Raw genomic sequence first — 22,360 nt, forward strand, 5'->3', positions numbered from 1 at the left:
GTATCTCCTTTTTACATATTTAGTTATATTCTTTTTAGAATTATAGTTTTCAAAGGATAAGGGTGATCCTTCATTTTTATAACTTTGATAACTTTGGAATACCCTTTTCCTGTGCTTTATGGCTGTTTTAACATCAGTTGTGAGCCACATAAGTTTTAATTTTAGCCTCTTAAACTTATTACCCATTGGAATATATTTTTCAGTGTGCTTGTGTAGAACAGACTTGAAACATTCCCATTTCTGTTGTGTTCTTTCAGGACAATATTATACCCCAGTCAAAGTCACAGAGATCTGCCCTTAACCACCTGAGCGTTACACTGAGGTCTAGATTTCTGTACCAAATGTGATCCACTTTTTTTCATGAAATTTTTTTTTTAAATTGTAGACCTGTAACTTACAGAAATATGTCCGAACAGGGGTTCTAAATGAGCGTTTGAATTTACCAGTTATGTACTTTGTATTAATTTTATATTATTTTGTATTGGATTGGATACGCAAGTTTGTATTCAATCAAATAAAAAATATAAATTTGAATTTCCAAGTTATTTACTTAATTTTATTTTTTTTTAATTTTTTGTATTGGATTGGATAGGGAGTTTGTATTCAATCCAATACAAAGTGACAGTTTGAATTTACCAGTTATATAATCTGTAATTATTTGAATTATTTTGTATTGGATTGGATACAGGAGTTTGTATTGAATCCAATACAAAATGAACGAATGAGTTTCAATTTGAATTTCCCGCACATGCGCCGACGTCATCACGCACGCAGGGAGGAGCCGTCCGTTTTTTTTTTCTCCGCCAGACGGCTTCTCGTTTCAGAGATCATCCGGCGCTGGAAGAAGAAGGACGTGGACGATCAGCGGGGCCAGGTAAGAAGCCGGCCGGCCGAACACAAGATGGCTTCTTACCTGGTCCCGCTGGCACCCGACGAAGGCACCCGACGCTGGAGAGGGAGATCGATGGACGGCGATCGACGGAGGACGATGCTGGAACACGACGCTGGATGAGCACAGGGGGACCAGGTAAGTGGGGATGGGAAAAATCTCGGGGTTAACTATCCTAGCCATTTTTTTTGCCCGCACGAAGGTCGGGCTTAACGGCAAGGAGGTTAATAATGGAAAATTTACTCCCCTAAATGTTTTTTTCTTTCCTGTTTTTGCTTCCTGTTTACAGCCTACATTAAATGAAATCATATTATGGTCACTGCTACCCATATTTCCTTTTATATGTATATTTGTTATAAGCTCTGCATTGTTAGAAAGAACTAGGTACAGCAGAGTATCATTTCTAGTTGGGGTTGGTCAACAGGAAGGCAGGGTGGAGGTACCAGGGGAGAAGAGGTTAAAGAAGAGTGGGGCTACTGTAGGGGGGGTCGCGAGTTTAGCAGACAAAGCAAAAAGTAAGGTTCATGTATGTTTTGAGGGCCCTTTGGGTTCACATTTGAAAAGTGAGGTGAAGGAGTTAATTTGGCAGGGGAAATATGTTGATATAATTTGCCTGTTGCCTTTGGAGAGATTTAATTTGGATATGGGGGGGGGGGGGGGGTAGTAGTGAGGAGAGCCATTCCTAGAACCTTTGACAATTGGCTACAGGAGTTGCAATATTTGCAAGTGTGCTTGGGGAGAAGGTACTGGAACATTGTTCTGTGTTATTTTGCTACCTGGACACTAATAGCGAGGCCCAAAAAGGGTGTAGAGGGGGATAGCATGGCTTTGTTACAATGAGGAGTTCAGCCGGAGCAATTTCTGCTGCCTGAGATCTGGTGGGATCATAGGGACATTTGTTAGTGGATAAAACCAATGATGCCGGCAAGGACTGTGGGACAGCCCTTTCAGGGGTGGACTGGAGGGACCTATTACCCGGGCGTTCCAGCCATGCACAGAAAAAGGGTATGCTTTCATTTCAATGAAGGGGGATGTAGATATTGGGGCTTGTGCAGATTTCGGCATGAGTGTTTCGGCAGAGGAGGCGCATTTGTGCAAACGCAGGAAAAGGACGGCAAGGTTATGGCACTGGAAAGAGAGAGGACACCGGTGATGCTCAAAAGTATGCAACATTTTCCAAAAAAAGTATCCAGGGTGGTGGCCAGGGTACTGCAAGAGGGGTTTAGGGAAAGGTTCACGATTCCTTGTAGGTTGGTTAAGGTGCCCAGGCATTCCAAGAAGTCAGCTCTGGAGCATTCAGAGGTGGTGAATGCCAAATTTATGAAGCATATTAATGACGCAAGATTGAAGCAGTTGCAATCTTTGCTGGGTAAGCTAAATTTCTCCTGAAGGACATTTTTGCGGCGTCAGCAGCAACGTCAGGGGCACAGATATCATTGCATTATGTCAGGTTGACATGGGAGTTGAGGGGGAACTTTGGTGGTTTAGCGGTGGTTTTTAGAGGAGTACAATGGAAAGTCAGTGTGGTTGGAGGAAGATTGCACTGGGATCATCAGAGGATTGATACAGAAGTCCGTGAGCCAAACTACATGGGAGGTATAAACAAAAGTATGGAAGGAAAGGGATGGTTTTGGAAGTAACTTGGGGAGCCTGGGAACTATGATGAACGAGTGTCATTGTTGTTGCATCTGCAATTGCTTGGGGTGGCCTTTTTAATCAGGTTGAATAGGGACAGGACTTTACAAAGAATTTATGGTATAACAGGCAATGAAGGGTTATAGGAGGGGCATTGTGGGGCTGGATAGGAGACGCCCGGTGACTTTACATTTGTTTTATTTTTTTTCTTTTGTGTGCCTTTTTTGATTGTGATTGTGCATCAGAAGGTCCAAAACTGACCAGTTGGGCAGGAGCTGTATAGTGTGGAAGGGTTGGATATTTGCCATGTGACAGTAGTTAAGGAATTTTTAAGACAGAGAAGAAGTGGGGAGGGATCGTTACTTGTGCATGAAGATGGACAAGCGTTGTCATGTTCGTTCGTGGCAGACTTTAAGAGGTGTTTAGGTAGGTTGGGGGTAAAGCTGGGGGATTTTACCTCACATTCCTTCCGAATCAGAGCGGTCACAGAGGTGGCTAGATGGGGATTGGGTGAGAAAGGTATTCAATGGATTGGTAGGTGGTATAAGTCTTATGTGCAGCCACCTCTGATGTAAGTGACCAGTAAGGAAAATGGGGGAGGGGGGGCAGGTGTGAAGTTATGAAATGGGGTTGTATAGATGGTGTTCAGACAGACATTACATGCCTTGGCACTGTGTTGGATTGGCATCCCAGGAATGTGGGGAAGAGTATTGCGGGAGGTTCACAGATTTTCTAGGATGGACAAACCACCAAACATTTTGGTAATTCATGTAGAGGGGAATGACCTTGGTTGGGGGGCATTCCAAAAGGGATCTGACCACAGACATAAAGAAGGACTTTCTGAGATTACAAACTGCCTTACTACAGCTACTAGTGGTGTGGTCAGATAATGTGGGCAGAACAAGGTGGCAGAGAGCCTAGTCGCTGGAAAGATTGAATAAGGCTTGTAGAAAGGTTAATAAGGAAGTATCCAGATATGTGTGAAGTAAAATAACCTCCTGAGCCATAAGTCCGAGTGTGGCTCGGGGTAAAAAAAAAAAAAAAAAAAAAAAAAACAGCTGAAAGAAGTAACCCAGACATTTAAACATAAATGTAGACAGAAATGTACCGCCTAGAAGGTTAATAAATAGCCAAGGAGGCCAATTTCTTTCAAACAAGTGGTCTGTGATTCATTAGGCTTGGGAAAATAGGGGGTGGAAAAGAGGGAATTATTTTATTAAAAAAAAAAAAGAAAAATTATATTCTTTTTCTGGTGTATAAAGGCTTGTTTTCTTGTTTTTTGAATTGTCATTTGAATGTACTAATTATATATGGGTAAAACATATATATGTCATTTAATTGACTATATATAATGTTTATGCTTGCTGCCATACGTAATGCAATATGTGGTTGTAAGGCCCGGATCAATACCAGTATTCCCCAGACACCAATCCCCCGATCTATCACAGCAGTTGTCGCCTATAGCAGCCCCTGCTCAGCCTCAGGAGACAGGTTGCGTCTGTAAGAGCTAATGCCAGACTGTTGGCAATGTCAATACCCATTAAATGACATATCATTTCTGATACTTTTGACCAGAATGGTGTGAGTGCTGGACGGTTCCAAAATATGTGAAGCATAGTGCATATTTCTTCATGAAAACTCCAACAGTCCGCACTTGTCTGTGACAATATTTTAGCTAAAAGTATTTTGGTCCTGTACCATCTTGTAAGGTTTATAGTTTGTTTCTTGGTATCTGTTGATGATGATTGAATTAGAAGTTCACATTCCCACTTAGCGATAAATGGCGGAATTGCAGGGTATATTTCTGACAGTAGTATATGGTATGCATTCGTTAATGTTCCTCGTGCAGGGTCAGATTACCAGCAGATAATTTCTAGTGATGACAGGGGTCATTGAAATTGTGATAAGGAGGGTAAGGAAGGTATGAAATTATCAAGTTGTTGATACCGCCAGAAACCTGGGGGGTAACAAGTATTCTGCTTGCAAATCAGCATCAGGTACCCAAAGAAAAAGAAAAAAGGTGTGCTCTAAAAATTTTCATTTTTTTTAAAACAAGATCTGAGACCTGGTAAGAAACTAGGGTGTCCTAATATTGGAGAGCGTGAAGGATATGCCTGTAATTTAAAGGCAGTGAGGTAGTTTTTGAGCACTTGGAGAGTGATATCTTTGAGTGGGTGGTAGCGCATATGGGAGATCCAAAAGTTCGCTGACCAAGTTATGTCATGTAATGGTATAGATGAGATGGAGTCTTCCAAGGCGACCTACTGTTGCGGAATGATACATAATGGGATCAGGGAATGCCTTGCCACCCCTTGATTTAGGTAATACTATGATACATATGGGATAGGTCCAAGTGCCAGATGAACCTAATAATATCCTGTTTGAATTTTTGTAGGATGTACTTAGGAATGGATATGGGCAAAGTTTGTAATAGATATAGTAGTCTGGGTTTAATATTAATCTTGAGCACATTACATCTGCCAAACAAGGAAAGAGTCAGTTGCTTCCATCTTTGAAAATCTTTCCGTATACAAGTAAGAAGAGATAAGTAATTCAGTTCACACATGCACATACGAAAGTTTTTCAGGGATGCGTGTACCTAAATAAGGGATAGCATATCTTGTCCATTTAAAGGGGAAATGTAGTTCTAAATTATGCCTTATGTATCCTATATTGTATTTTAATCAATCTTATCCCTAGAAAATACCGATTGTCCGTGGTTCGACTACCAAACTATTTATCCTTTTGGTATACATAGATTATTTGTTATCTGTATATACCATATTGTTTCAAAGTATTGAACAACTCTTGGAACCATCCAGTTAATTTGGATATATTTTCATACTCTCAATCCTGTTTGGGAATTACCACCAGAAATCTGCACAATCAGAACACAAGAGAAATTACTCTATGACAGGGGGATAACCATAGTAACAAGTGGACCTGACATCTACTGCAATATCTCTTACCCTAAATACAGTGACTTGACCTTAAACAGCGCCATCTTTATACTGGCATCTCCACAGTGTTATTGTTGACAACTGCACGTTTGCACCTTGGATTTTGAACCACATGATCTATATCTACTCAAGTCTCTCTATCCTCTAAGGAAGCCCCTCTGTTTTTGTGGCAAAACACTTCTAATAATAATTGAGACGGTGTAATTCTGAGTACAACTCTTTATAAATCTTTGATTTATATTATTATTTGTATGTTTCATTTCAAAAGCAATGTAATTCATATGTATTTAATATGTAGTTCATGTTACAGCAATCACATGTCCAATAAAATTTCTTTATGGAAAAATTAATGTCATGATTGTTTGTATTCCTTAAAAAATACATAAATAATTACGTTAAATTCACAAAAATCCAGTGCCAGAAAAAGCCTGTCTCCTCTCTCTTCTCTATATTGCCTATTAGTAATTTCATGCTTGGCCAGACAAGAACTACTGAATAACCTGCAAAAAAAAACCCTTCTCTTAATGTTACTATAAGAGGTAAGGTAGTTGAGAGTCAAGTGAGGAAGGTGTTTCCTTTAGATATTTGAAGGTGGAACAGGTGTTTCCAACGGTATGTAGCTCCTACCGAACGTAATAAATCTAGCAGTGGTCTCAATGTGTGGCACACTCTATTAGCGCGTCTCTGGGGTATGTTACAGCTGTACTTTGGGGTCCACAGACTCTGTGGACTTTGTTCAGTTGGATTTCAGCAGTAGGTAAGTGATCCAGTTCTGGGTTTACAATGGTGGAGACAGTATGCTTCAGGTCCGTGTTGCTCCTGGCTTCTGGTATACCGCGAAGGCAAAGATTATTCCTGCGGCTGTGATTTTCCAAATCATCAGTTTGCAGAATCAGTGATGAAAAGTGGTGGTGTATATGCAAGTGTGATTGCTCTAACACTGCCAAGCGCGTATTATGTTGCAAAAGCTATGTTTCCAGTTCTACAATTTTCTCATCAGTAGAGGTGAGACGCTGTTGGAGTTGCTCTAGGTTACACCGGAAGGAGGTTTCGATTCATATTTGTCAAAGCTTCCATGTCTACCTTGGTTGGCAGAGCTGCCAGATTAGTGAAAATATCAGAGGGTAGCTGGCTGCCTGACTGATAGGCAGAGGAGGCGTCCTGAAAAATCTGCGGTGTGCCCTCAGGAGAGATTTCAGGTCAGCAGGGGGAAGTCAGACACAGTGTGGGCTGCTTGTCTTGCTGCATGCTGTGAGGAGACAGTAGCTGTATGTCATGAGGAGACAGCAGCTGATGTCCAAGACAACGCCATCTTAGTCGTGGCCTTTACAGTTTGTGCCTGTGTAGCTGCAGAGAAGGCCTGGAAGTAACAGGTACATCCCAATTTCTGTGCTTGGGTGGGTTTAAAAGCCTTCTTTGATTGTAGCATGTGCAAATTGTCACAATCCGTGCCCACTCGCTCCACCATCGCATGGCTTTGCCCTCCCACCCCCGTCTTCTCTTTCAGCTCACATATTTTCTTTTATGTAGAAGATCTGTACGGATGGGGCACAGGGCTTTAAGATGACTTCCCTATCACCTGACATGCATCGTCGGATGACCGGATGTATTGCACATGTGCTTAGGACATCATCTGACAGCCCAGGAATTTAAAAGCCAACAAAATTCTGCTCCGTCTTGTCATTGCTACTCAACAGTGGGGATAAAAGGATGACAGGTGAAATCGTGTGGGAAAGGGGATCCTCCTCTTTATGAGCTGATCTCTATACAAAGTGGTTTGTTTTTGCTGAGATCTTGCAATTTAATTTATATTAAATATCATATTTTTCAAAGTTTTGAAGTGTACCCCTACTGACATAGATTTACCTAATACCCTAGGAGAAAAATATTTTTGTGTGTATCTGCATTAATAGGTACATATTTATTATTATTATTTCCTATTTTTTTTTGTTATTTTGACAATTATTGCAGTATTGTCGAATTGATTTGTTAGATGCCCTACCTGACCATACACCTGAAAACTTCTATTGGATCTGACCGCTATTTAATAATCGGCTGTGAATCATACATGTGTCTCATAAAAGTCATACAATCTAAATAAAAAAAATGACACAAAAGGTATACCTAGTACTTTACAATCACACTAATTGTTGTAGTTGTAATTAATAGAATAACACATGATGTGTTATAACTTAAGACTGTTTGTCAAGTAAAGCTCAACCCTCTGTCAGCCGAATCCAAGGCTTTTTGAACATACGTAACCAAGAGAGTACACCAGTTTTGAGAATATGGGACTGATTTAATAAAGCTCTCCAAGGCTGGAGAGGATACCCTTTCATTAGTGAAGTTGGGTGATCCAAAAAACCTGGAATGGATCTCGTCCAGGATTAAAAACATTTGCTAACAAAAAGCAATCGACGTTAAGAAATCCATTCCAGGTTTGCTGGATCACCCAGGTTCACTGATGACATGGTATCCTCTCCAGCCTTTGGAGAGCTTTAATAAATCAGGCCCTTCATGTTCAACATATGGCTGCAGAACCCTCTGGAGATTGGGATATTTTATCAGTAACCACTCTGGGCCTTATTAACTGTTTCATTGCAATACAGTAATGTAAAGTACAGTAAATATGGCAGGCAAAATAGTCACAATTAATATGAGGTTAACCAATGTATAATGAAACTGCTAAATTTGGGCAATGCATCAATGTTTCAATGCAAAAATCCATTTGGTAAGAATTGTACCCACCTTTTCTTTTCCAAGAGCTTTCAGGTGATCCAGAATCTGACCAATAAGTGTGTCGCATAGTTTACCAATCTCGGCTAAAAACTTTGCATCTCCTCCATAAAGGTTATCATTGGAGTCAACTAAAGGTGAAAACAGATTGAAAATGATTTTTAAATGGCAATGCACACATACTTCCCATTTTCATTATAAATTAATGTTCTTTGAAATAAATACTTTCCTAATTAAAAAAAACCCTGAATAAAACGATAGCAGTCATCTAATCAAAAGCTTGTAACAACTACATTTGAACATAAACTCCAAAAATTTGTTCTTCTTTAAAAGTGGAAGATATTGAAATCAATGCAGCTGCTTATTCAGAACCCCATGACACTTGCTAAAAAAAATATTCATTTTGTGTTTAGTAAACTGTTTTAGAAATAAAAGAATGATCTTGTATACTTACTGTAAAATTATTTTCTTTTATTTCAAAAAAGAACACTCTTTTAATCTTGACAACTGGGTCATACTGCCATCTGGAGGAGTAGGACATAAATTAGGCCAAGGAGATGCCTCTTGGTGGCCATACTCCCTTACTTCTTGACTAACTTGTAATTTGTAAATGGAACCAAATTTTCCCATAACAAATAAAGGAAATAGAAATAACCCGTTCCCATAACAAAAAAAATTAACTTTTATTTTAAATACTGTACTGTACCATTTACCATATAGAAAATAATGTAATATAGAGAAACCAAGAAAAACTTTACCTTTAATGAGAACTCTTTTTGGCGTATAGTATATTAGCACACACAAAAAAGTTTCCAAAAAAAAAACACAATCGCAATAAAGCACAACAATCACTTGAGACGCAGTCAAAGATGTTCACTAGCTTACTGAGACTGTGGTAGCCTGAGTGACGTGCGACAAGACAAGGAGAGATGAGGACGAGACGAGATAAGACAAGGCAAGGCAAGTACAGCCGAGACAATGTTGTACATTGTAATGTTGTTGTTTCAATGTTGTAACATTGTTTTAATTTTGTATCTGGAAGCTCCTTTCAGCTGGGTCTACATGAATGGTTTTAAAAACGCATATAAATGTTCCTACCACTTTATATGCGTTTGTATGCTTTTATACAAGCATTTTAAAGCTTAACTTTAAAACGTTAAAAAACTTTTATAAAGGCCTATGACGCGTTTTACCGCGAATTGCCACGATTTTACATAAGTGTTTATAAAAGTTTTACTTATAACCCTTTCAGGGAATGAGTACAGGGGTACATAAAACCCCTTACTCATTCCCTGAAAGGGTTAAAATATGTGTAAAAAATGGACAAGGCTTTAATGTTAAAGTATTTTATTAAATGTGTGTTTCTGTAACTAAACTTTTTTTTTTACAGGTTATCCCAATGACAGGATGATTCCCAGGGCTGCAATCATGACACGAACACAGCCCTGTGACTCCTCCTGACAGTGAGGGATTGTAGGGCACTAGGGGTTAAATGAGGACAAGGCTCTCCATTCACCCCTAGTGCTCTGTGATTGGCTGAGGTTTTACGTTTCTCAGCCATTCAGCACTAGACATGAATGGGGAGACTTGAAACCCTGAAGACAGCTCAAGAATCATCCGGATTTCCCTTTCCTCAGCCAATCAGGGAGCAGAGCAGTCAGCAGAGCTCTGCTATGCTGACAGCTCTGCTCCCCCGATTGCTCCTGCAGCCCAAGAGGAGCTGTGACATGTGTTCTGTTTCTGTAATACATGTCACAGCTCCTCTAGGGCTGCGGGAGTAATCAGAGGAGCGGAGCTGTCAGCATAGCAGAGCTCCGCTGACTGCTCTGCTCCCTGATAAATATTCACATGTATTTATGCCTTATTATCTTAATTATACATTAACCTTCTTATTAACCATTAGCACTACTTACCTACTGTCCCTGATATACTTCTGGAGTCAAACAACTAATAGTGAGTAAGAGACTCAAAACTTGTTTGCAGTTTATACATATGAATCTATTTGTACAACATAATGCTCCTATTAGGTTATCTCGATAATGACTATGCAATATATCAGACTCATAATACTATAAGTATTTATCTTCATTATGTTTATTATTACTTGTATTCATTTATGCATATTATGTCATAATGAACTTTATCACAATTTCGATGTTTTGACTTTTACTATCTGAGTATAGTACTTATACATGAACGTTATTCCTATGATACTTGATATATGTGCACTTAAAAAACATAGTTATCAGTCTTTATTTTCATAACAACTTTGTTGCTCTGCTATCTAAATACTAGACTTAAATATCAATCACCTATGATACCCTGTATAATTTTATGTATTTTCTGTATTTAGCACAACTGTTGATGAATGATCTCTGTACATCTCCTGTGCAGTTATAGTCGATGACTACCTGGGGCTTCTGAACGTCCTTCCCACTTCCTGTTCTGGTTTGAACACTGGCGGTGTTGTGAACAGTGCTCATCATGCAGACATCCTTTTATCATGCCATCATTTTTACTTTCTGCCAGGCAACTTGATCCCTAGGCTTGAGCTTTTGTGCAGTGAAATTGGCTGGCAATTCACGCAGGTTAGCCCTAACAGTTTTGTTTTGTTTTGTATCAAAAACATATAAAGGTCAGGGGATGTATAAAAATTGTCTGTAGTAAGACAATACCCTTGGTTCAGCAAACGCTCAATAAGAGACAGCACAGAAGATGTTGCCACTCCATAGGAACTAAATCCGAGATTAAATTTTGTGCCTTTGCCTGTATATATGACAGAGTTCCAGATATATCCAGATTTGGATTCACACAGCATAAAAGACTTGATACCAAACCGTGCCCTCATGGACACTATGTACTGCACCCAGCTCAGCCTCCCTTTATGTGACATCAAACTTTCATCCACACTAATGTCCCTTTCTGGCACATAGCAGATTTTGAAGTTGTTGATAATCATTTTCCCAACCTCCCAAATTTTTTTTAGCTTGGGGGCAGGATGGGTGGCCTCGTCAAAATCATCGTTTGTAAAATGTAAAAATTTCATGATTACAGCAAATCGATATTCAGGCACAACCGAGCCAAAAAAAGGGGCGGCAAGCAGTTTGTTGGTGGACCAGTACCACTTCTGCAGGGGTTTCCCCACCACCCCCTAGAGAATACCAAGGCCAAGAAAAAGCCAAATATCTTTTTGGGTGACTGGTTCCAAATTCCGGGTTCTGGACCAGCTTGCATGTGGAGCAGCCAGCTGTTGCGCTGCATATCTGTTTGTCTCTTCAACTTTTTTCTGAATGACTTCGCCATTCAGAAATAGCTCCAGGTAGGCCAGTGGGTTGTGCTCACAGTGCACCTTCAGGCCAGGCACCCCAGTAAATGGAAACCTAGGGGGTGCAGGCTGGGCCTGACGGGTGTCAATTGCACACCAGGTACGCACATCACTAACCTCCATAGAATCACTCGGTCTCAGACTCCGATGAGAGGTCTCCAGGAGCTCCATTCACTATCAGTGGACTCCACAAGTGACTCCAGATCGTTTTCGCTGTCTGTGAACTGTTCCAACACATCTTGGGTGGATAGATACCTTCTGGAGCTTGAAGCCATAGCAGAGGTCAAAGCAGGCGGAGATGTCGGAGTCCAGGCAGAGGTCAAAGCAGACAGCAGACGGTCAAAATTAGGCAAATATCAGCAAAGGTAAGAGAAGACACAGTGTTACACACTAGCCATCCAGGGAATAACTGGTAATTTTTAAAAATTTGATTGTGTATTTATTTGTGTTTGTTTTGTATTATTTTGTATTTGATTGGATACGGAAGTTTGTATTCAATCCAATACAGAATGAGTTTAAATTTCCCTCTGATGGGCACATGTGCCGACGACGTCATCAGGGATCGCCGAGGGACACGTACACACTACGCGAACGGAGAAGAAGAAGGCGGCGGAGAAGACAGGCACCCGACGCTGGAGAGGGAGATCGACGCTGGAGAACGACACTGGAACAACAGAACACGGGATGATCACAGCGGACCAGGTAAGTGATGACATTTAACCACTAAAAATATTCGGGTTTAAGGATTTCTGCAATTTTTTTTACCCTGAACCAAGGTCGGGTTTACCGGCCAGGTGGGTAAACAAAAAAGGCTAACAAATAAATTCCTTATGGATTACAACAAATAAATTACATTTAGCAAAGAGTACCTTTATCTACATGATAGAGATAACGCTCTTGACTCAAGGCAGACAACAAATGCAGAACATTGGAGTAGATTCGAACTTTATCATCGATGTTATCTTCCCAGGTATAATTCTCAGTTACATTTAGAATTCCTCTAACCAGGAAGAGAACTCCTTGTTCTGGATGGTCCTGTGAAACACACACAAAACACCTTTCATAATGTGTAAATATTTTCCATCAAGTTAATACAGCAATACAGGCTATATGAGTATATGTTCTACAATAAATATCTCTAGGCTGACTACACACAGAAAGCAACAAACCAAAACCTATTTTTATATCAGAGAGACCACAAGCTTATCTTCTAATATTTTTAAATACTATAAAGAAAACTTAGGTTTCCTTTCCTGATCTATTCAAATCTCAATACATTCAAACATTCACATTACTTTTTTTGTGAAGAACTGCTGCCCTTCAAGGCCAAAACAGCTGCGAGTTTCACATAAAGCCAACGTCTTTACAATATTAGTATTGTGTATATTCACTCTAAAATCTTTTATCTTCAAATTCATTGGAGAACACAACATAGTTTTGAACATCTTTGATTATCAGGATATCCCAAAGCAGTGCTACAATATACTTACGATATGAAACAGTGGCCTGTCAGTTGAAAACAGAACGAATAAACGCAACATTTATAACAAAACTAACATTGACTAATTTATCCAAACTCATCTTCTAAAACTTAGTGAATACATTAACAAAGGACCAATTGGCAGCCTTACAAACCTGAGAAATTGAAGCCTCATGAAGGAAACTCCAGACTGCCTATACCATTTTTGTAGAGTGTATTGTAACTGGAAATACACATAACCCAGAATTACTTCTTGAAAAGCACTCCCAGTGGCTATGAAAGTTAACACAGCAGTTCAGTGCACACAGGGTTTACCTACTGTTGCTAAACACACCTCTTTAGTTAGATCCTAGGAAGGACCACTATTGATTTAGTGGGACAAGATGGGACAGTAAATAGTCTCACCATATTATTCCAAAAAAAATAAATAATGCATCTAAGGCTGTTTATAAAGCAGTGGATATGACATTCACTGAAATATTTCCTGGTGGAGAATGAATGAATGACATTGATACACATGAACCTGGAAAATAATGTTTCAGTGAATGTCAGATACACTGCTTCATAAATGCACCCCTAAGAGTAATATTTACTGATTATAGGTATACTGAGATCACTTAACCTTGCAATTGTGTATCTTTATATTACAGTTTCCAGTTTTTGCTATACTTTCGTGGTTTTTTTTTAAATGCTCAGAAAATACTTCTACTAAGATGAAGACTTAGAAAATTCCACTTTTAAATTTCAACAAACAGGCATGTCATTATTACAGAAAGGGGCAAGCTTCTGCAATGAATGCCCCTCCACTAGCCTAATCACTCCAGGTATGTTTTAAAAAGCTGCACATGCCCAGCATCAGCTTTGGTTGCCAGAATTATCAATAATTCTGGCTTCCTCTGTGTGTGCCAAAAATGTATGAACATTTTACCACCCCAGCCTTGCCAATCAAGCTGGCCAAATATCTTTCACAAAAAAGTATTAATAGTTTATTTTTTATCAATTACAATTTAAAGTAAATAAACAATAGAGAAATCTAAATCAAGTCAACATTTGGTGTGACCCACTGCCTTTTAAAAAAAAAACAATTCTTCTAAATACATCAACATATGTTTTGGGTCTTCAACCTAGTTATTTTATCCACATCTGCCACATCCCTTTAGGAATTACAGTAAAAGACCAAACAAGAAAAAGGGGAACTTTTCAGGCAGTATTATAACAGGTCATACAAAAATGTATTTTATCAACATTTTAATAAAACAACCCAATTTAAAACAATACCATATATTTTCTCCGTATTTAAAACTAATACCATAGAACCATTTTTGCCTTTTAGGCATATAACTCCAAAAAGATGGCAAACTCAAGTTGTAATTGTATCTCTAGTATTCTCTATGCGTTTCACAAAATCACAGTCCACTTCCTCAGGATATTTTATATTTGTTGCTCACTCTCTCCTATATGTTATAAAGCATACCCAAGATGTTACTATGGCCACAAAATGATGGAAGGAAATGTGGAAAGTAAACATTATCTTTCTAAATTGCAGCAGTTATCTATTCATGATTGCAAGTCACTCCATTATTTGAACTGTATACCAAACTAATATGGACTTTAATCTCACTTGCACATTTCACCATGATATGGAAACAGCTCATGAATACTTGACTGCTCCTGACTTCGTAACTTCGCTACTTCGTAACTCTCGAAGCTTCTAAAGCTGGTATCTCAGCATATCTGTATATGCCTCCCATTCCTTCTGAGGGAGCTCATATAATGAATAAATCTATGAATTTTTTTTTTACATATTTTACATATTGCATATACTTCTAACAGATACAATAGTATTCAATTAGTTATCATTAAAGATTGGAAAAAATAACCAGAAAGGAAAAGAAAAATAAGGGAGACCTTACTTAACATTTTTAAAGAGTCTGCTCAAACAAATGAGAAGAAACAAGATACATATGCACCCACAAACCAGCTCATGAAAGTTTGGTTGCAGTTAAAGAAGCCTACCGCGAGGGAGTATGGCGTAAACATGCACATTGCTATGCATCACACAAGGCATTTTAACAGATTTGGCAGTCCTAGCAAGACTGCCTCTTAGCTGGTCTCTAATGCAGAGAACAAAGAAAATACTGGGGCACACGGGGTCTGATTCATCTACCAATATAATGGCCCTGATTCATTAAAGCTCTCCAAGGCTGGGGATAATACACTTTCACCAGTGAAGCTGGGTGATCCAGCAAATCTGGAATGGATTTCTTCAATGTCATTTGCTATTTGCTAGCAAATGCTTTGAATCCATCCCAGGTTTGTTGGATCACCCAGCTTCACTGGTGAAAGTGTATTATCCCCAGCCTTGGAGAGCTTTAATGAATCAGGGCCAATGTGTTCCTGCCTATCTTCCACATCTAAGCAAAAATTGGATTGTATGCAGTAATTAGACTTGATTCAGAGTCATGGGGCTTCTCCAATGTACACTCCTATCAGGGCCACTAGTCGAAGATTATTGTTTTACCCTATGAACCCATCACATGCAGAAGTCAGGGACATCCTGGGCATAATTTCAACCAGCGAACATCGCTGTTTGTATAATGGGCGCCTATCAAGTCTCCTTTTACTTTTTGAGTTTGTTAATCCAACTTCAATGTATTGGGTACATATCATTCACATAATAACTTGGCGATGGCGTTCATACTGATGACGCGGAATTTGTCCGCTTCATCAGACCATATATTGGTAATAAATCTGGTAACTGGTACCTTTTCCAGGTTTCCAGAAGTAGCCTGGCCTGGCATATCAAGGCAGGAATTATCCAGCGTATCATAAGAAGCTGTGATACACCCAGATACAGCAATTTTGATTGTTCCCATCGAAATGGGAGGAATTCCTGGAGGTGGGTGACAAGCAAGTTTGGCAGATTAATATTCAGTGTTAAACATTTGTTATGGTTATTGGAGACCAGACATCTCTCTAAAAGTGGTTAGGGTAGCTAAAAGATTAGGCAGGGATACCATGGGATTGAATCAGTGGGGCATAATCTACAAACAAGCTGATTTTATGGTGGTACCCTGCATATTCCATGCCACTAATGTCTGGGGGATTTCGTATTGCCAGGGTTAACAGCTCTATGGTTAAAGCAAACAAAAGGGGTGAAAGGGGACACCCCTGCCTAGTACCTCTGGAAATATGAAAAGGAGAGGAGCGGAAGACCAGGTATAGTATGAAAGCTTGGGGGGGGGTAGTGTAGACAGCCTTAACCCAGCAAATAAAAAATTTAACCCCATTTCTCTAGTACATAAACATAAGATAGGGCCAATGTACCGTGTCAAATGTCTTTTAAATGTCTAAAGCCGGTAGAAAGACTAGGTATCATCGAGTTTTAGCAAGATGAATGAGATGGGTAAGTACCTGCACACTGTTGCCTGCCTTCTTGGGATGAACTCTAAATGATCCCTGCCAACCAGACCGTTTTTTCCTTTGTTGAGGTGAGCCACCAGTATTCTAGTCTAGACTGAGAAGGAATATAGGTCTGTAATTAGACCATGCTGTAGTATCTGTATTTGGTTTTGGCAGCATGCAGTTAGTCACTGTCAAAGTGTCCCTATTCATGGCTATAACAAGTGGTTTTAAAATTTTGTGAGATGGTATCCCTAAATTTAGTGTAATAATGGGTGGAGAATACATGAGGCCCAGGTCTTTTCTGCAGTTTTAAGGAACTTCATGGCTGCCTTTGTCTCTGCCTCCATGATAGATTCCTCCAGAGTAGTGTGTGGAGTTTGGGATAGATCGAGTAGGGGGATTGTGGGATAAAATGCTTCAGCTTCGGACATATCAAAGGATCCAGTATCACTATAAAGTTGAGCTAAATGTTTACAAAGTTCTTCCGCAATAGTTTGTGGGTTGTCAAATTAGTGGTGCCTACTTTAAGTCTAATTGGTTGGAAGCAGGTGTTTATTTTCCAGAGCCAATTTGCCAATAGGGAGTCAGGCTTTTACATTGCTTCACTGCCCTATGGGCTACACACTGATCCAACTGAATTCTTTTGTTTTCTAATTCTTTGCTAAGTTCAGGTGTTGGATCTGATTTATGTAAGTCTGACAAGGCCTCATATTCTTGTTCTAGCTGAAGGAGCATAGTGTTATTGAGAAGCCAATTATATAAGACGACCTCTTATCACTGCTTTATGCCCATTCCAAAGGATATCCGGGGTGATGTCAGGTGTGGCCTCTAAGGGCGAGTGGCCAAGGTTTCACAGGTGAATTAAGTTCTGGGCAGACTCACCTTGAGCTTGCTCACTCTTGGCTTGGAATTCAGTGGAGTTAGAAAACACAGTTGTTTTCTCATATTGTTTTCTGATATTGTGTATGTGGGAATTGTGTCTGTTTGACTGTTGGGTTGTCTGTTTAAATGTCAGATTATTTAAAATAGAGTTTTACCTCTTTCCTTGCTTACTTCTAAGGGGAGTGGTTAAGGTTTACCAGGTGATTTAGGTTCTGGGCAGACTCACCCTGAGCTTGCTTACTCCTGGCTTGTGATACAAGTGGCTGGGAATTAAGTGGAATTAGAAAACATAATTGTTTGGAAACAAAGGGAGTTGAATCATTATGGTAACTACAAACTGTAGTTAAACCTTTATAACTCCTTAAAAACAATAAACATTGTAACTGGAAAAATGAGTGGTAGCAAAGTGGAAGTTTTGTTCAGTGCACAGTGTACCATATGTATGCACAAATAGAGGTGAATCCTAAGTAAATACCACTGTAACAGATGTGAGCATGTCATCCTTCTAATATCTCACACTGGAGAGCTGGGGAAGCGCACTGCAACACCTAAACTGAAATCACTGAATCATCTTGACAGAGTCTACTGCTCACTGAGCAGGTAGTCAATGGCTTAGATGTGGAGGGTGGAGAGGTTATTCAGGGTGGACATGTAGGGAGCTGGATTTCTGTAATTAGAAGGAGTGGTGGGGGTTTCCAGAAAAGGAAGGCCAGCCCTGTGTTTGAGCACCCTAACAAATTTGCAAAGCTATGTGAAGATGTGCAGGTGGCTGACCAAGTGGTGGCAACACTCGATGTTACCGATACCCCTAAGCTGGGAGAGAAGCCCATCTAGCCATAGACAATTAGTTATCATAGGGAATTCTCTAATCAGGAGGATTGATAGAATAAATTGTCGCCCGGATCCCTGCAACCGAATGCTTTGCAGTCTCCCTGGTGCCAGGGTTCGGCATGTGGAGGACCGAGTGGACAAATTACTGGGAGGGGCTGAGCATGACCCAGCTGTCTTGGTCCATGTTGGATCCAATGACAGGATATATGGAAGATGGAGGATCCTTAAAATCAGTTTAATGAACTAGGTTTCAAGTTGAAGGAAAGGACCTCCAAGGTTTTATCCTCTGGAATATTGCCTGTGCTATGCGCAACACACACAGACGGTTAATCTACAAGTTAGGGTCATTAGGTTTGGAAAAGTCAATCTGTAAATGGATAGAGAACGGGCTTAAAGGCCACATCCAGAGAGTAGAGATTAATGATTCATACTTCGAATGGTCTAAGGTTATTAGTGGTGTACCCCAGGGTTTAGTGTTGGGACCTTTACTGTTTAACATCTTTATAAATGATATAGATAAATGCAAAGTTATGCACTCGGGGGGCTAACAACATGCACTGGGGGAGACAGGAATGGAAAATGATCTGGAGGTTCTGGTAGATCATAGACTTAATAACAACATGCAATGCCAAGCTGCAATATCTAAAGCTAGCAAAGTACTTTCATGTATTAAAAGAGGAATAGATTGCAGAGATCGAGACATATTTCCTACCCCTGTACAAAGGCATTGGTCAGACCACATCTGGAATATGCAGTCCAATTTTGGGCACCAGTTCACAAAAAGGATATTGTGGAACTGGAGAGAATGCAATGAAGGGCAACTAAACTAACAAAAGGAATGGAGGAGCTCAGCTATGAGGAGAGATTAGCTGAAGTGAATCTATTCTCTACTGAGGAGAGATATTTAAAGGGGGGATATAAACACTCCGTATAAATATATAAATGGTCCATATAGAGAACTATTTTTCCATTTATTCACTTTGAGATTACAAAGAACAAGAGGGCACTCTTTGCGGCTCAAAAAGAAGCTTAGGCTCCGCATAAGGAAGAGATTCTTCACTGTAAGGTCTGTGAAAATGTGAAATAGGCTCCCTTAGAAAGTAGTTTCAGCAACTACTATAGATTGCTTTAAGAAAAAGCTGGATGCTTTTATAGAAGCACAAAATAAAACTGGGTATTAAGGCTTTAAAGTAAAGATAGCAGTGACCGTTGGTCCAGGGAACATCCGATTGTCATATTTTTGAAGCAGAAAGGGAGTGATTTTTTTGAAGCCTAAAACAACCCTTGTTTTAGTATCAGAGATATGAGGTATGAGGAATGAAAATACTTGGGAAAATAATTTTTGGAAAAGCGTATTTCTTGCAAGCAGACAAGCAGCCCGTTGGAAGAGAAAATATCTGAAAGCCTTTGTCCTCTTCTGGGGGGCATTGAGCCCTTGTACATTTAGTGATAATAGATTTATCCCCATAATAGGAAGTAGTAGAGGGGTTGCTCAAGAAGCACCAAGGTCTCCAGAAAAATGTACCATCCAGCTGGATCACCAGGGATTGAGGGAAATGCAGGGAGAGACAAAAGGGAAGGGTGTGACACAAGACTCATCGCTGCAGGTTTAGACGATCCGAAAAGGGTACCCCCATCAGTAGCATATTTGCTTTGCTTGCAGGACAGCAAACATAGGTTTCATTCCTCTGCATTTCTGGATTGTAGACGTTGCCAGGTCAAAAAAAAAGGCAAATCATATCCCTGGAATGACAGCATGTTAGCTTCTCTGGCGGCTTTGAGAAGGAAATCCTTCATGTGATAGTAATGTAAGTTTACGATAATGGCCTGAGGGGGGCATCTGATGTGCGTCTGGATAGGGAACTGTTGATGCGATCAAATTCCAGGAGTTCCATAACCCTAACAGAGGATTGCAGGTCAGTGACAGATTTTAAAATACCCCAAATGCGAATATTAGAGCCATGCACCCTGTTTCGGCGTCTTCCAGATGGTAATGCGAGGACTTCATTTCGATCTTTAAAGCATCAATGTCTTCTTCTAGGACAGTAGTAACATCAAGTTGTGAAGTACGGTAGCCCAGCTCTTTTAATTCTATAGAGAAGTGTTCTTTTAGCTGTCTTGAGGTGGCATCCAGGGCCTTGTGTAGCATGTCCTGTACGGCCGCAAGCAGAGCTGCCTGGTCAGCAGATGGAGATAGCAGAGCAGATGATCCCCCTGGAGAAGGAGGCTGGGGTAATTGCAGTAAAGCCGGCAGGTACTGAGATAGATCTAGGGCTTCCTGCTACAAATCTGGTGAGGCCAAGTGTGATGTGGCGGCCATCTTGGCTGCTGCAGCGCTGGACAATGCCTCTATGATGGAGTTTGCAAATCTGTCTCTTGGATCTCCTGCCCGCTTTTAGATTTTAAATCCACCAGTTTTACTGAAAAACTTTTACAATCTCCCCAGACTCAAACATATTTGAAACATACCTCTCACGCCTTACCCTTCCTATACATCACCTATTTTGGAACATTCTACTTTCCCAGCTGCACTGATCAAGTCATTCACTCCAGGATTAGGCGAGAAATATTTTACTCAATGTGTGCAGAGTGTGCAGAAATGTCTTAAAATCAAACAGACCATTTCTACCTAATTTTAGGTATTTGAAGAAAACTTCAACTGAATCATTTCATACACACTCTTCCACATTTTCATTCTTTTGTTAGACCATTACCTCCACTAGAACTGCTTTCTAAACCACCAGTTTTTATCTGGGGTACTCTCACATACCTATAAATTGTTGGTAGTTTTGCAGTCCCCATCAACCCCTTCTTCTATCCAGAAATAGGAGCGCATTCTCACTGCAAGATTTTCAGATTGAGAGAGGGAACATCTTTTATATTTTAGCCACAATGCACCTATTAGCAATAAGAATCTGGAAATAAACTATAAGCGTTTAACTGTGTGGTATAGGACACCCATACTCCTCTCAAAGTACCACCTGCATTTACACCTTGTTGTGTGTTGAAATTGTTACCCTCCTACATATCCTTTGGAACCGTCCAACCCTTACGTCTTTCTGATCTGTAGTCACACATATCATCTTAAAAATATCTATCCATGACAAACCAGAATTGCTTCTTTTGCATGTGTTTGTCTAAGATGTCCACTTTCCTCCTTCACCACTGACTGGAAAAAAAAATGTCACCTGATCTTGCACTGCACAAGCAAGAGATGGGGTGACATTTTTTCCTGTAGATGTGTAAAAAAAAAAAAAAAAAAAAAAAAAAAGTCGGTCTTTCTTAGTCTGCAGGAAAAGCCTGCTGGGGTGGTAAAGTGTATGACAACTAACAGGACATATCTATATCTATAATCTCTAGTTTTAGAATATGTACTGTAACTTCTAAACAATATTAAGTAATCAAATCTTTACAGATTTTATCTATTTGTGTTTTTAACTTGACTTGTGTTGTTACAAAACCTTCTCTATGTTGATAAATGCTTCTAAAACTCTTCTGTTTAGTTGTAAAGCAGGGGTCCTCAAACTATGGCCCGCGGGACGAATACGGCCCGCTGAGGTTCTCCACCCGGCCCGCCGGCCGCCCAGGCTGCTTCTCCTGCTCGAGCTCTGGCTGCCTGCCATCTGCACTCCAGGGAACCCGGTCACGTGACACCACTGTTGCCGGGGTAATGCTGGAGCTGTCGGGCTGAAGCCATCAGGCAGAGAAGGTATGAGCAGAGCAGAGACTCACTGCTGCCTTCATTCCCTGCTCACTGCAGCACAAATGTACATGATCAATGTACATTTGTAAATATTATAAACATTCTATGCACATTGATCATGTACACATGTGCTGCAGTGTGATCCAGCCGATGTATGAGGGCAGCAGTGAGTGACAGGTAGCAGACACTGACAAAGTTTTTTTAGCAGCCCTTTTTTAATTAATAAAAAGTGTGGGGTAGTGTTGGGTGTAGGGTAGGGTGTATAAAAAGAAGCAAATTAATGATTTGCTTGAGATTATTCATTTGCATGGAAAATGCAAGATAAATTTGCATTTTCAATACACACAGTGAAAATTCAAATTTATCTGTGCATTTTCTATGCAAAGGAATAATCTCAAGCAATTTTAAAGCCAAAGTAAACGCCACTTTTTTTTTAATGATCGGCACGTGTGCTGTGCATATAGTATTGTTCTTTCATGTTTTTTATACAATAAATATGTTTTGTGCAGTGTGC

The 22,360-nt window shown here is 40.0% G+C and overlaps 1 protein-coding gene across 1 annotated transcript in view; it reads right to left on the bottom strand.

Moving 5' to 3' along the window:
- VPS35L (VPS35 endosomal protein sorting factor like) overlaps positions 1–22,360 on the bottom strand; it is a gene marked incomplete in the record, with an annotated part of 223,044 nt that overhangs the window by 43,445 nt on the left and 157,239 nt on the right. The window contains 2 exon segments of the mRNA XM_072419014.1: positions 8,233–8,351; positions 12,415–12,580. Coding sequence (XP_072275115.1) covers positions 8,233–8,351; positions 12,415–12,580 — 285 coding nt within the window.

Source organism: Pyxicephalus adspersus, chromosome 7 (genome assembly GCF_032062135.1).
Source record: "Pyxicephalus adspersus chromosome 7, UCB_Pads_2.0, whole genome shotgun sequence".
NCBI classification, from domain to species: Eukaryota; Metazoa; Chordata; class Amphibia; order Anura; family Pyxicephalidae; genus Pyxicephalus; species Pyxicephalus adspersus.